This window comes from Schistocerca gregaria, chromosome X (genome assembly GCF_023897955.1).
Source record: "Schistocerca gregaria isolate iqSchGreg1 chromosome X, iqSchGreg1.2, whole genome shotgun sequence".
In the NCBI taxonomy this organism is placed as follows: domain Eukaryota; kingdom Metazoa; phylum Arthropoda; class Insecta; order Orthoptera; family Acrididae; genus Schistocerca; species Schistocerca gregaria.
The window spans coordinates 652,383,586-652,399,425 of NC_064931.1; the positions used below are offsets into that span (position 1 = coordinate 652,383,586).

The window sequence follows — 15,840 nt, forward strand, 5'->3', positions numbered from 1 at the left end:
CGGGCGTGATGGAGTCTTCAACATGCACAATTCGCATGTTTGGAGTGAGGATAACCCACATGCCACAGTTACTAGCGCTCATCAAGTGCGGTTCTTCGTTAATGTGTGGGTCGGTGTTGTTGGGGACTGTTTAATTGGGCCGTATCTGCTACCTAGGCCATTAAATGGCAGGCACTATTACAATTTTCTCGCCAGAGCATTGCCAGAATTGCTGGAAGACATCCCGCTCCCTACAAGACAACGCATGTGGTTCCAACATGACGGGGCACCGACACATTTCAGTCGTCGTGTGCGTCGGTTCCTGGGCCGACGTTTCCCAGAAACGTGGATTGGCAGAGGTGGTCCTGTACCATGGCCTGTTCGATCCCCAGACATGTCCCCTCTGGACTTTTTGTGTGGAGAGAGATGTGCAACCTTGTTTACGCAACTCCTGTTGCATCACAAGAGGATCTGGTTGCCTGGATAGTAGCAGAAGCAGCACCAGGAACAATTCAGGGTACTCCTGCGGTTTTTGCCCGTGTCAGACACAACATGATCCGACGGTGTAACCTTTGTTACAATGGAGGCATTTTTGAAAATCTACTGTAATTGAAATTGGCCTGTGTTTAGGACTTGGAAGAGCAGTTGAACGGAATGGATAGTGGCTTGAAAGAAGGATATAAGATGAAAATAAACAAAAGCAAAATGAGGATAATGGAATGTAGTCGAATTAAGTCGGGTGATGCTGAGGGAATTAGATTAGGAAATGAGACACTTAAAGTAGTAAAGAGTTTTGCTGTTTGGGGAGCAAAATAACTGATGATGGTAGAACTAGAGAGGATATAAAATGTAGACTGGCAATGGCAAGGAAAGCGTTTCTGAAGAAGAAAAATTTGTTAACATCGAGTATAGATTTAAATGTCAGGAAGTAGTTTCTGAAAGTATTTTTATGAAGTGTAGCCATGTATGGAACTGAAACGTGGACGATAAATAGTTTAGACATGAAGAGAATAGAAGCTTTCGAAACGTGGTGCTCCAGAAGAATGCTGAAGATTATGTGGGTAGATCACATAACTAATACGGAGGTATTGAATAGAATTGGGGAGAAGAGAAGTTTGTGGCACAACTTGACTAGAAGAAGGGATCGGTTGGTAGGACATGTTCTGAGGCATCAAGGGATCACCAGTTTAGTAATGGAGGGCAGCGTGGAGGGTAAAAATAATAGAGGGAGACCAAGAGATGAATACACTAAGCAGATTCAAAAGGATGTAGGTTACAGTAGGTCCCGGGAGATGAAGAAGCTTGCACAGGATAGAGTAGCATGGAGAGCTGCATCAAACCAGTCTCAAGAATGAAGACCACAACAACAACAACAACAATGTGTTGTCTCTTGGTCATAAAAAATGGAAAAGTGTTTGTTGGTTTAATTAATTTGCCGCCAAAGAAATCTTTTTCGACCAGTTTAAATACTCCTCATAGGGAAAAATGACATTTGGGAAAAATATTTGTTTTGATGTCCCCTGAAACCTCCCGGAGTTTGTCAGTTTAAATACTTTTCACCCTGTAGTGCCTGCAAGGCGTCGGAAGGAGCAGTGGAATATAAAAGCCTCCATTCAGATTCCACAGTACGGGAAACGACATGCAGGCAAGCGATAGGCCACAGCAAGGGCAGTTAGTTTACTTATTCACGTTATGCTTGATTACAGCTCCTTGATTCTAACCCTGAGAGAATCATCGCCGGCCGCGGTGGTCTGGCGGTTCTAGGCGCTCAGTCCGGAACCGCGCGACTGCTACGGTCGCAGGTTCGAATCCTGGCTCGGACATGGATGTTTGTGATGTCCTTAGGTTAGTTAGGTTTAAGTAGTTGAAAACGTCGGGTCTCTTTTTGGACGAATGTTAAGGTAGTTCTAATCTCCGTCAGCGGGATGGCGTCCCCTCGTTGCGTTGTGTTTCTGGGATACTGACCTTTCCGTCCAGCGTGGCGGAGGGCGGCAGCCCGTTGTCGATGTACTCCACATTGTTGGCCTGGCTGTCGTAGTTGGACTGCGCGTCAGCCAGCTGCACCGCCAGCACCAGCACCACAGCACACACCACTCGAGACATCTGCAACACACGCACATGCACACCTGTAGGAACAGCCTTAGTCGTATCGAGAAACAGTACTAAAAAACTAGATTAGATTGAGAACTATACAAAAATGAAGACTTTCACGGCCGGGAATGTCATGTCCATTATGATTATCCGAGCTGTTATGCCGTGGTCGGTTGATGAATTTTGTATCAATTCACAACGTTTCGTCCCCGTCTGCGGGAGACATCTTCAAGGGGGTCTGTAGCTCGGTGGAAGGTCCAACACACCCGCTGGCTCGCTACTGACTTCTTTTTATGGGGTTATGTCAAGTACAAGGTCTAACGAAGACGTGTACCAAATCTTGAAACCCTGCGGCAATGGATAACCACAGTCGTTGAATTGATCCCTCCAGTGATGTTGGCTAATGTGTGGACGGAAACTGAATATCGCCTAGATGTGCTACGTGCTACCAAGGGTGCTCCTGTGGGTGTTTACTGATGTGTGAAAAAAACTTTGATAGTTTGTAAACAATTAGACACCAGTTTCATATTTGTATCTTACTTCTAGCCTGAGTTATCAATTTACGTAATTAGGGAAAGACTTTTCGGACACCCTGTATTATAAGGTAGAAAAAAATTCTCTTCATGTGACGACAATAAGTGTTCTTACCTTATTATAATTTCACTTGTATATACAAAAAGGCGCGTATGTGCAGATGGCTTAAAGTTTTTCCGTTTCAGGGCCTGTATCCAAAGCTGCCTTCGGGTTTCATCCTTAGGGAACCTATGAGTAGGAACGAGAAACAGTTATACTTACTTCTGTAACCGAATTATCACAGATACTTTCTAAAACGTAATATGAGTCTGACTTTACAGGCATCACTTTCAACACTTTAATTTACGCGATACTCTATTTCAAGAGTAAAAAAAAAAAAACATATAAAAGTCACGTCAGCATATTTCGATAAACGCATCTGCACTATCATAGAAACACACGTGAAATGTAATGCCATTTCCCACGACAAAACTCTGAGTACAGCCACAAGCGCAACACGAAACAACCACGTTTTGCCAACATTCATGTGACTTTAGCACAAAGATGTTGGAGCCACGAAAATGACGTCAGGGCCAGTCTATTATACAGGGTGTTACAAAAAGGTACGGCCAAATTTCAGGAAACATTCCTCACACACAAATAAATAAAAATATGTTATGTGGACATGTGTCCGGAAACGCTTAATTTCCATGTTAGAGCTCATTTTAGTTTCGTCAGTATGTACTGTACTTCCTCGATTCACCGCCAGTTGGCCCAATTGAAGGAAGGTAATGTTGTCGTTGGTGCTTGTGTTGACATGCGACTCATTGCTCTACAGTACTAGCATCAAGCACATCAGTACGTAGCATCAACAGGTTAGTGTTCATCACGAACGTGGTTTTGCAGTCAGTGCAATGTTTACAAATGCGGAGTTGGCAGATGCCCATTTGATGTATGGATTAGCACGGGGCAATAGGCGTGGCGCGGTACGGTTGTATCGAGACAGATTTCCAGAACGAAGGTGTCCCGACAGGAAGACGTTCGAAGCAACTGTTCGGCGTCTTAGGGAGCACGGAACATTTCAGCCTATGACTCGCGACTGGGGAAGACCTAGAACGACGAGGACACCTGCAATAGACGAGGCATTTCTTCGTGCAGTTGACGATAACCCTAATGTCAGCGTCAGAGAAGTTGCTGCTGTACAAGGTAACGTTGACCACGTCACTGTATGGAGAGTACTATGGGAGAACCAGTTGTTTCGGTACCATGTACAGCGTGTGCAGGCACTATGAGCAGCTGATTGGCCTCCACGGGTACACTTCTGCGAATGGTTCATCCAACAATGTGTCAATCCTCATTTCAGTGCAAATGTTATCTTTACGGATGAGGCTTCATTCCAACGTGATCAAATTGTAAATTTTCACAATCAACACGTGTGGGCTGACGAGAATCCGCAAGCAATTGTGCAATCACGTCATCAACACTGAATTTCTGTGAACGTTTGGGCAGGCATTGTTGGTGATGTCTTGATCGGGCCCCATGTTCTTCCACCTACGTTCAATGGAGCACGTTATCATGATATCATACGGAATACTCTACCTGTGCTGCTAGAACATGTGCCTTTACAAGTACAACACAACATGTGGTTCATGCACGATGGAGCTCCTGCACATTTCAGTCGAAGTGTTCGTACGCTTCTCAACAACAGATTCGGTGACCGATGGATTGGTAGAGGCGGACCAATTCCATGGCCTCCACGTTCTCCTGACCTAAACCCTCTTGACTTTCATTTATGGGGGCATTTGAAAGCTCTTGTCTACGCAACCCCAGTACCAAATAAAGAGACTCTTCGTGCTCGTATTGTGGACGGCTGTGATACAATACGCCATTCTCCAGGGCTGCATCAGCGCATCAGGGATTCCATGCGACGGAGGGTGGATGCATGTATCATCGCTAACGGAGGACATTTTGAACATTTCCTGTACCAAAGTGTTTGAAATCGCGCTGGTACGTTCTGTTGCTGTGTGTTTCCATTCCATGATTAATGTGATTTGAAGATAAGCAATAAAATGAGCTGTAACATGGAAAGTAAGCGTTTCCGGACACATGTCCACATAACATACTTTCTTTCTCTGTGTGTGAGGAATGTTTCCTGAAAGTTTGGCCGTACCTTTTTGTAACACCCTGTATTTATGGTGACGTGCAAGCGATTCCGTACAGATGATTCTTCGTTGCTCTTTATGGTCCTCAGTTAGGCGGCTAGGAACTCAGCGGGTACACACCTTTGAATACCCCAACTGGTAGACTCGTGTGTCAGAACTACCAACAGAGGCGGCCAGCTGAGCAGCGAGGTGATTGATTGCGACCCATTGATCACCTCGAATGTGAGTGTCCGCACGTTCCAGCATTGCAAGAGTGACAATTGTGTGCGGTCGACTGGCACGCAGGAGATCGGACAGGTTTGTGCGTCCTTGTTGCGATGGCGACAGATGCGTCGCCCAACGACTCGCCGTGCTCTTGTTCACTGCCAGGCCGCCGTTGACATTCTGCAAGCGCCTACGAATATCTGCGATGCTTTGATTTTCCGCCAAAAGAATCTCAATGACAGCTTTATGCTTGGGACGTACCTCCGTTACAGATGCCATTTTGAAGGCTATGTGTAGTGCCGCCACCTATTGGAACTTCATGAAACTATAGGGGCTGAAGTGGGAATATTCCACGGTGTCCACAACAAATTCCGCATTTTTTCGACCGGAATTGGCCGAGGAAAAAAAAAGTGTTGCCTTACTTATTGAACGCCCCACGTATATCGTACATCAACTAATAAAAGTCAGCGATATCCCTAAATTGAGGGACGTCTTCCGATCTGTGCTGTGTCTTGAAAAATCTTCCAGAATATCTTTGCTTCTTGCCCCATTCTGCTGTTACAGCTGCACCACTACAGTTAATTAGGATTTATTTATTTATTTAGTTATTGGTCCGTGGGACCAAATTAAGGAGAAGTCTCCATGGTCATGGAACGATTCAATACATGAAATTATAACACGACAGTAGAAACACATAAAATGAAATATAAGAAGCATATTCGGACGACAAGTCGTAAGTTTAAATAAAGAAAATCAACAACGTAACATTGGAATTTGCTTAATTTTTCAGCTCTTCCAGGAGTTCTTCGACAGAATAGAAGGAGTGAGCCATGAGGAAACTCTTCAGTTTAGACTTAAAAGTGTTTGGTCTACTGCTAAGGTTTTTGAGTTCTTGTGGTAGCTTATTGAAAATGGATGCACCAGAATACTGCACTCCCTTCTGCACAAGAGTGAAGGAAGTGCATTACACATGCAGATTTGATTTCTGCCTAATATGAACTGAGTGAAAGCTGCTAACTCTTGGGAATAAGCTAATATTGCTAACAACAAACGACATTAAAGAAAACATATACTGTGAGGGCAATGTCAGAATTCCCAGGCTATTGAATAGGGGTCGGCAAGAGGTCCTCGAACTTACACCACATATAGCTCTAACAGCCAGTTTTTGAGCCAAAAATACCCTTTTTGAATCAGAAGAATTACCCCCAAAAATAATACCATATGACATAAGCGTATGAAAATATGCGAAGTAGACTACTTTTCGTGTTGAACTGCCACTTATTTCAGATACTGTTCTAATGGTAAATAAAGCAGCATTTAGTTTCTGAACAAGATCCTGAACATGGGCTTCCCACAACAGCTTACTATCTATCCGAACGCCTAGGAACTTGAACTGTTCCGTCTCGCTTATAAAATGCCCATTCTGTCTGATCAGAATATCGGTTCTTGTTGAATTGTGAGTTAGAAACTGTAAAAACTGAGTCTTACTGTGATTTTGCCTCAAATTATTTTCCACAGGCCACGAACTTATTTCATGAACTACGTTATTTGATACTGTTTCAATATTACACACAAGATCCTTCACTACCAAGCTGGTGTCATCAGCAAACAGAAATATTTTTGAATCACCTGTAATACTAGGAGGCATATCATTTATTTAAATAAGGATGCTAAGCTCGTTCTGAGAGGAACAGGATCAAAATCCGCTCCAGGCCAATCATTGTTGACTTTTTTTCTAAAGCGCTCCAGCCAATAATAGCGATGATATCTTCATAGAGAAATAGCCGATTCCTTCCTACACCATTATCCAACTGAACTAGTGTTCTGTCCGTGTCTACTTCCTTGTTAAACTTCATCTGTCCTTTGACTGCAACAGCTTCTTCCTTTACTAAGCATTTTGATATATACTCACACTTTACATTCTACCAGAATGACAGTGTCTGTGTCTTCTGTCGGTATATTAGAAATCCATCAACATAAAATAAATATTTGCGGTCCACCGCTATGTCTCTTCGCATCTCTTTCCTTGCGTTGCCTGCCATCACGAATCTGGGTTTTTGTTATCTGGTCCATTCGCCCTAATTACTGTAATCCGGATTCCTGGAGATTATATGTTCCGGCTAGCATTCCTATGTCATCGAGTCAATCACTAAACCTTAACTGAATTGAAAAATCTTCCAAAATATGCCCAGCGTACCTTTCAATTTACTGCGACTGATAATAGTATGCTTTTTTCGGTGCTTATAATTTCATTATATGAGTCCTGGAAAGTTTTCTGTATAAGGCCACACTAAGGTGTCAAAGGCTCTGTCTTTAATGAATTTACTTTCCTCGAATGTTAATTGCTAGAACTGTTTATTACAACGCTATAATGGACCTGAGTGATTGTACTACTTTGTGATCCGGGCTAGAACGCCTGATGCTGCAAGAAGTTTCAAAATATCTACGACAAACTTCAGGAATGATAAGTCCAATAGACGAAAGGTTCCTTTAAACGCACGTCAAAGGAAGCGTTGTTACTAAATTACACGTTAAATGGTTAAAGGGTATACAGTAGCCACATGACATGGAATGCTCAAAGTATCCCCATAAGCAGCAATGGAGCGTCAAAGCCGTCTGATGTTACCTGACCTTGGAGCTGAACGACCGTTTTGGATACACGGTTCCACGCTGTTTGTGTCATTAACCAGAGTATCATAAGTCAAATGTTTGATGTTCCCGTGCAACTGAAAGTCCAATGTATTAAGGTCGGGAAACCAGACACGCCAGAGCACTGGACATCGACGCCCGAGGTTCTGTTTAGAGTAAATGTCCAAAAAGCAATGTCTATAAAAAGTAAAGTGCTCTGAGGCTTGTACCATATGGTGGGTTGAACTGCGAGGGTCATATTTCGCACTACTGCTCATAGTTTCTCCACCAAGAATGTCAGATATGCCGGTTCTCTCTGTCGTCCTAGAAGCATGCATTGGTTGATCAGGTGGGTAATTGTTTGACGTTTCGTGACAACCACACCATGGGGATTAACAGCTTCCCTTGTGTGAATGACATGTACGATTATAAAGCATTTCATTCAGATACGGCATAGTCGATGAATAAACGGGCTACAAAAACGGTAGAAATGAAGTGGCCATGTGAAAGAACCCGTGCATGGAAAGCAGCCATGCTTCCTGTGCTCTTTGATGTATATGAGTGTAGGACATGATTTATATTGTTCACCCAGACATACGTGATTTTTGGGCATTTCAAGAACTAATCTCTAATATATCCGGTTTTATTTCGTTTCACCCGGTTGTTTTTTTTTCTTCATTTTTTTTCTCTTTTTCTCAACTGTGTGATGACTAATCTCAATTTCTCTTAAGCAGATGGCGTTACGACACTGTCATTTTATTGCAGATTCTTCGTATAGTTTCTTAATGTTATACGTTTCAATGCCATTGCAGTAATCAGTGGGAATGTTTTCACTAGCGACGCCTATCGGCCCAGTGTCATGGAGCCGTCGCCTTTTCTCAAAGTTGTCACGACCTTGGCGACTTAAGTTTCTCCGTCAGTATTTAGCGTGATGTACGCTAAATGTAAGATCCCAAGTTGTTATTTTCAAAATACACTCCTGGAAATGGAAAAAAGAACACATTGACACCGGTGTGTCAGACCCACCATACTTGCTCTGGACACTGCGAGAGGGCTGTACAAGCAATGATCACACGCACGGCACAGCGGACACACCAGGAACCGCGGTGTTGGCCGTCGAATGGCGCTAGTTGCGCAGCATTTGTGCACCGCCGCCGTCAGTGTCAGCCAGTTTGCCGTGGCATACGGAGCTCCATCGCAGTCTTTAATACTGGTAGCATGCCGCGACAGCGTGGACGTGAACCGTATGTGCAGTTGACGGACTTTGAGCGAGGGCGTATAGTGGCCATGCGGGAGGCCGGGTGGACGTACTGCCGAACTGCTCAACACGTGGGGCGTGAGGTCTCCACAGTACATCGATGTTGTCGCCAGTGGTCGGCGGAAGGTGCACGTGCCCGTCGACCTGGGACCGGACCGCAGCGACGCACGGATGCACGCCAAGACCGTAGGATCCTACGCAGTGCCGTAGGGGACCGCACCGCCACTTCCCAGCAAATTAGGGACACTGTTGCTCCTGGAGTATCGGCGAGGACCATTCGCAACCGTCTCCATGATGCTGGGCTACGGTCCCGCACACCGTTAGGCCGTCTTCCGCTCACGCCCCAACATCGTGCAGCCCGCCTCCAGTGGTGTCACGACAGGCGTGAATGGAGGGACGAATGGAGACGTGTCGTCTTCAGCGATGAGAGTCACTTCTGCCTTGGTGCCAATGATGGTCGTATGCGTGTTTGGCGCCGTGCAGGTGAGCGCCACAATCAGGACTGCATACGACCGAGGCACACAGGGCCAACACCCGGCATCATGGTGTGGGGAGCGATCTCCTACACTGGCCGTACACCTCTGGTGATCGTCGAGGGGACACTGAATAGTGCACGGTACATCCAAACCGTCATCGAACCCATCGTTCTACCATTCCTAGACCGGCAAGGGAACTTGCTGTTCCAACAGGACAATGCACGTCCGCATGTATCCCGTGCCACCCAACGTGTGTAGAAGGTGTAAGTCAACTACCCTGGCCAGCAAGATCTCCGGATCTGTCCCCCATTGAGCATGTTTGGGACTGGTTGAAGCGTCGTCTCACGCGGTCTGCACGTCCAGCACGAACGCTGGTCCAACTGAGGCACCAGGTGGAAATGGCATGGCAAGCCGTTCCACAGGACTACATCCAGCATCTCTACGATCGTCTCCATGGGAGAATAGCAGCCTGCATTGCTGCGAAAGGTGGATATACACTGTACTAGTGCCGACATTGTGCATGCTCTGTTGCCTGTGTCTATGTGCCTGTGGTTCTGTCAGTGTGATCATGTGATGTATCTGACCCCAGGAATGTGTCAATAAAGTTTCCCCTTCCTGGGACAATGAATTCACGGTGTTCTTATTTCAATTTCCAGGAGTGTATTTTACAGTGACTTAATTTTCCAGACGCCTAACTTGTGCATCCTCTCTCGACGCGCTCTGATAGAATTCTCTGACTTGCCGTATCCTTCTTTGCAAGGCACGTAATGAGCTACTTCAAGGTATTTTCGTTCTCACAATTTTTTTTTTGCAGGTACTGCTTTTTTTGAGCATGCTATATTACTCTCGCTAGTTCAACAGCTTTAAGTGCTCATCAAATCCTGTTCCTTGCACGGCTGGTAACCCTAGCTCTGCTCGTAATACTTGCCAGTTAGGTTTCTTATGCATGCGTTTTCCCTTGGATTCGCGTTCTCATACAGCGATTGTATCTCATACTTCCGGGACTATAAGGTTATGACCGCTCCTTGTGATGCAATCTGTTACTACCCATAATTTGATTTTTCCATCCTCGTATCTCTTCGGCAGCCTTAGATTTGTATCGCTCTCCAACTCAGTCATGTTCTGAGAGTTGGCTACGTTCCTCGCCTTGTTTATTTTTTGCAGATCAAATATATCTTCTGCAGTCAAGTCTGTTGCACGAAAAGGATGTCGCTTTGTTCTCGACTCAGCACCATTCACACGCTACCAGCTACCTGTCTTGTTGAACGTACCCTACTCGTGCCCTTTCAGAGCTGTGTCATTGCCGCTGCACTTCGCATGTGCTGAACGTGAATAGACGACAGATGCCATCTGTGTATTACACATAGAGGCATATTTGCTCTGTGTTATGTGTACAGTGGTACAATAGCCTTCATAGCCAGTGCATCACCGTAGTATGTTACGGAAGAGATACAAGGTGCCACATTTTGTGCAGCGCCTATGCTTCACTACCAACTTATCACGTTGAACATACGTTCGTAAGAATAATGGTCCTTCTGCTGATACTTGGGAACAGCCTCACCACGACGATTATTACAAAATGCTAAGAAACACCCTGTGTATTACTGAAACCAAAGAGCAATCAAAACTCTATCAAACCATAACTGCAATTCCTTGAGAACGCATTACAATTGTTTTAGAACGGCGAATTATAATAAATATTATGTTCGTAGATAAACATAATCGACCGTACAGTTTGATACATTGATTGATGGTCTGTAGCTTCCTTGGAATCTGTTGTGACACGGATAAAGGCTTAGCAAAAAACCTTGGTGCTGGAGCACGCCCCCGCAACAGTTGTCATTTTCAGTAAAACTTTTCCTCATTTGTGACCACGCCATCATGTTGTTTTATAGAGCAACGTTACGATCAATGTTAAAAACGGCTTCCATCAGAATGCTTCATATTTCTTCTGGGCTATTTTAACTGGTGGTATTCATCCTGTTAACACTATATATTTCCTGAACATGGCACTATTCCATCGGTACACAAGACGCCCTGACTAACGCCCCTTACAACAGGAGGCGAAATGTGAATCAGTAAAACATCACGATGACGCAATCACATCCCCATACACCTAGAAACGTTTTATTAATGATGAAAAAGCTAGTTTAAAACAGACATTTCCAACAAACTATTTTTATTGCACTTTCACGTGGGCATGTTCAAATGTCCGTGAATTACTAAGGGACCATTCGAGGGCATGAATGCTTATGCTATTGACATGTGAATATTAAAATCAAGGAATTGCAAAAAATAATCAAACGTCATTGGAGACAGGAAAGAAGCTCAGATACGACAAACCGAGGGAGGTTGGACTCGCAAATCGAGTCAGATATGCAAAGAGGTTGGCAGTATGAACCCACTTATCAGAATGACGTTGCATCTTCTCTGGCCTTGGTGCACGCACTGATTCGATTGGGAACGGTGTCATAAGGCCGCTGATTCCTTTCCTGAGGCGCACAACTGTTACAACTAGTTCAAACGAGTGTGAAATCTTATGGGACTTAGCTGCTAAGGTCATCAGCCCCTAAGCTTACACACTACTTAACCTAAATTATCCTAAGGATAAACACACACACCCATGCCCGAGGGAGGACTCGAACCTCCGCCGGGGTCAGGAGCACAGTCCATGACTGCAGCGCCTTATAAGTAGTCCTTGATACTTTGGATACAGCCTCTGGCATTAAATTCACGTCAAACTGGTTCCACACATGTTTATGTTGGACAGATCTGCGGATCTTGCCACTGGAGTGCCTCAACATCATGCAGATAGCTCATGACACGAGCCTTGTGTGAAGGAGCATTATACCTTTGAAAAATTGCACCATGGTACTATGGCATGGGAGGTTACACATGAGGATGCACGATGTCCGTGACGTACCGTTGTGCCGTCAGTCACTACTAGACGTGACCTGAAGCCATACCAAATGGGCCCCACACCATAACGCCAGGAGTACCACCGCTATGCCTTTCTAAAACATTGGAAGAATGGGACCTCCCCACAAGTCGCTGTCATACTCGCCGACAATGGTCGTCCGGGGTAGTGCAGAACTGCGATTCATCACTGGACACAATGCGATGTCACGTATCGGCAGTCCATGCTTCCCAGTCACGGCACCACACCAAACACAGGCGTTTGAGTTGTTGTGTTAAAAGGCAGCCTACGCATGGGACAGTAATTCCCCAGTCCGGCTGTTACTAGTCTCCGAACAATGGTGCGGGATAACACAGAATGATGTAGGAAGGTCATTACTTGTCCCCGTGTGGCAGGCGCAGATGTGAAGGAGTTACGATGTGGTGGTCGACTGGAACCTTGACGACGAGTATGGTTCAGATGGCTCTGAGCACTATGCGACTTAACTTCTGAGGTCATCAGTAGCCTAGAACTTAGAATTAATTAAATCTAACTAACCTAAGGACATCACACACATCCATGCCCGAGGCAGGATTCGAACCTGCGACCGTAGCGGTCGCTCGGTTCCATACTGTAGCGCCTAGAACCGCACGGCCGACGACGAGTATGACAGCCCCCATATTCCCGAACAGTCCAACACCGAACCACTGTCTTATTCGAATGTCACAAACATGAATATTGCACGATTCGACCAGTTGGCCAAATGGTGACCCACAAGGAGACCCCTCTCAAACCCTCAAAAATGGTTCAAATAGCTCTGATCACTATGGGACTTAACTCAAACTCTGTCAGGTGCTGATAACGCTGTCTCACACACACATGCACCATCTCAGTGACCTTCACAGCGACCACACATCTGTCGCTGTTCACGCCCCTTATTTACCGTACCCAGGCCGGCCGGTGTGGCCGTGCGGTTCTAGGCGATTCAGTCTGGAACCGCGTGACCGCTACGGTCGCAGGTTCGAATCCTGTCTCGGGCATGGATGCGTGAGATGTCCTTAGGTTAGTTAGGTTTAAGCAGTTCTAAGTTCTAGGGGACTGATGACCACAGATGTTAACTCCCATAGTGCTCAGAGCCATTTGAACCATTTTTTACCGTACGAGACTTGGTAACAACACTAAACACGACCACCACTAATGCACTCTGGTGGGTGTTCTACCTGTCACAGAGAATTGCAACTGTAATAATGTACATACCACCCGATGGTGTATACGTTGTACGTAGGCTGTTTTGGTTTTCATGTTGGTAAAGCCACGTAGCACTCTGTATGAAAATCACTGACTGTACTGTGTGCAGTCTGTGGCTGGCTGGACTCATTGTTGGAATATTCGCTTGTGTAATGTTGGGCAGTTGCATGGGAACAGCACGTAGCGTTGCGCAGTTGGAGGTGAGCCGCCAGTTGTGGTGGATGTGGAGAGAGAGGATCTGGACGATCTGGACGTGTGTCCACCAGAAAAAGGAAATTTGTAATGACGGTTGTCATTAATTGATAGATATATATGATGACTTTGAACATTATTAAGGTAAATAAATTGTTTGTTCTCTATCAAAATCTTTCATTTGCTTTAGTTAGAGTTACGAAGATTTTTGTGAGGTAAGTGATTCATGAAAGGTATAGGTTATTGTTAGTCAGGGTCATTCTTTTGTAGGGATTTTTGAAAGTCAGATTGCGTTGCGCTAAAAATATTGTGTGACAGTTTAGTGATGATCAGAATAACTAAAGAGAGAACTGTCTGAGTACGTTCAGTTGTACTCAGCTGTCTTTGTATCGAACAACAAGGATTGACTAGCACAGTCAAAAATGATCAAATGTGTGTGAAATCTTATGGGACTTAACTGCAAAGGTCATCAGTTCCTAAGCTTACACACTACTTAACCTAAATTAACCTAAGGACAAACACACACACCCATGTCCGAGGGAGGACTCGAACCTCCGCCGTGACCAGCCGCACAGTCTAGCACAGTCATTCATAATTTTTCTAAGGGGACGTTTCAACGTGCACGAAGTTACATTGACTTCCGACCATGTCTTTCGGATGCTTCACTTTTTTATTATGCAGTGTACACTGTCACAAGCTGAAACACAAAGCACGTCAAGGCATTTCGCATACATTGTCTGTACTGCACTTAGCGCCCCGCTCCGCATCGAAGTTGCAGAATTTAGTCGCAGGCTAAGATTGGGGGTAGTTTTCTCTTCATGTATTACGCCTACCGTTTCAGCACGTTGCGTGTTATGTAGTACCGGAGCCAGAGCTAATCACAGAAATCAGCGTTATGAGGCTGGAAAAGGAGAGACGGAAATGTAGGCCGCTTGAATACTGGCCGAAGGACGCGGTCGGCACGTTGGGAGTAACAGCTGAGCAGCTGTGCTACTGACTAGCGGTTCGTGACTCCCTTACCTCAGCGGCAGCACTCGCGAAGCCTGAGGAGCTACACACAGAACTACCAACGTGACACAACACTCCTACATCTTGCCTTCGAAATTCCAGGTTAAGCGGTCGTGATTGGCGGCAGCCTCGGTTCTAATTACGTATCTAAAGAAGCGTGAACTGCAGCAAGGTGCCGTACTCTCGCCAGAGCCCTCACAGTACAGTACGGAGTACCTAATGCACTCGGTGAGGATGACATAGACCATAGAAACGTGCAACAATACTGAAGTATTTCGTTAAACGCTTACATGTCAGATTACTGAGCCGGTAACCAGAAACCTGGATACGTATCGGTAGCAACCAGACTGAAATACCGATACACGAGTTAGGATTTTATATTTCGTGTTTTCCATAAATCTTTCCAGGCAGATGTCGGAATGGATCTTTCAGCTTCTCACTTTCAATTCTTTCTTCCGAGCGGGCAGTCAATAAATTTAGGGTTATATCTCACATTGCTGTGAGGAACACTGCAATGCGAACAAACAAACTATCTTTGTTCATATCCGTTATGCTCACTTAAAGAAGCCTGCCAAAGAATATTTTTATGTGCTTGCTTTCTCGAGAGAAAAAAGGAAAGAAAATTATTTATTATTACACTTTATCGTAACCGTGAATAGCTGTGATTACTCCCAGTGTGTGTCAAATAAAGTAAATACGGAATTCGAGAAGTTCCAACTGAGGACCGTTTAATCAGCTGAAGCATTAAAAGTATGAAAGATTTGTTTAGGGAAATGTTACGACATTGGCGTCAGCGATGTAGAAAAATAACCGAAACCCAATGTGAGGATGTCTGAAAGGCGTAAGTAAACACTCTATTTTCGGCCCCCTAAGGTGGCGTAGTGGTGAAGGAAGGAATATTAAGGTTCAATGATGAGGCCATTAGAGACGGAACGCAGGTTCGGATAGGGGGAGAATGGAGAAAGAAATCAGCCGAGTCCTTTTCAAAGCATATACGTGTTAATTCATTTCGGAAAACCTAAATCCAGCTGGCCTATGTAGGATTATAACTGCCATCCTTCCGAACGTGACTGCATTGTGTTACCCATTGTGCCACGACTCTGGACGGTTGTGAAGATTCGCATTGTGGAAGCGTGGATTCCTGTCCCCAACCGGCCAATCTGTTTTGCATTTTACACGGTTTCC

The 15,840-nt window shown here is 45.1% G+C and overlaps 1 protein-coding gene across 3 annotated transcripts in view; it reads right to left on the bottom strand.

Annotated features, from left to right (window-relative positions):
- Positions 1 to 15,840, bottom strand: part of LOC126297795 (uncharacterized) — a 164,536-nt gene that overhangs the window by 15,123 nt on the left and 133,573 nt on the right. For all 3 annotated transcript variants that reach the window (XM_049989002.1, XM_049989000.1, XM_049989001.1), the window contains one exon: positions 1,945 to 2,082. In XM_049989002.1, the coding sequence (XP_049844959.1) occupies positions 1,945 to 2,082 (138 nt within the window). The remainder of the gene's footprint in view (positions 1 to 1,944; positions 2,083 to 15,840) is intronic.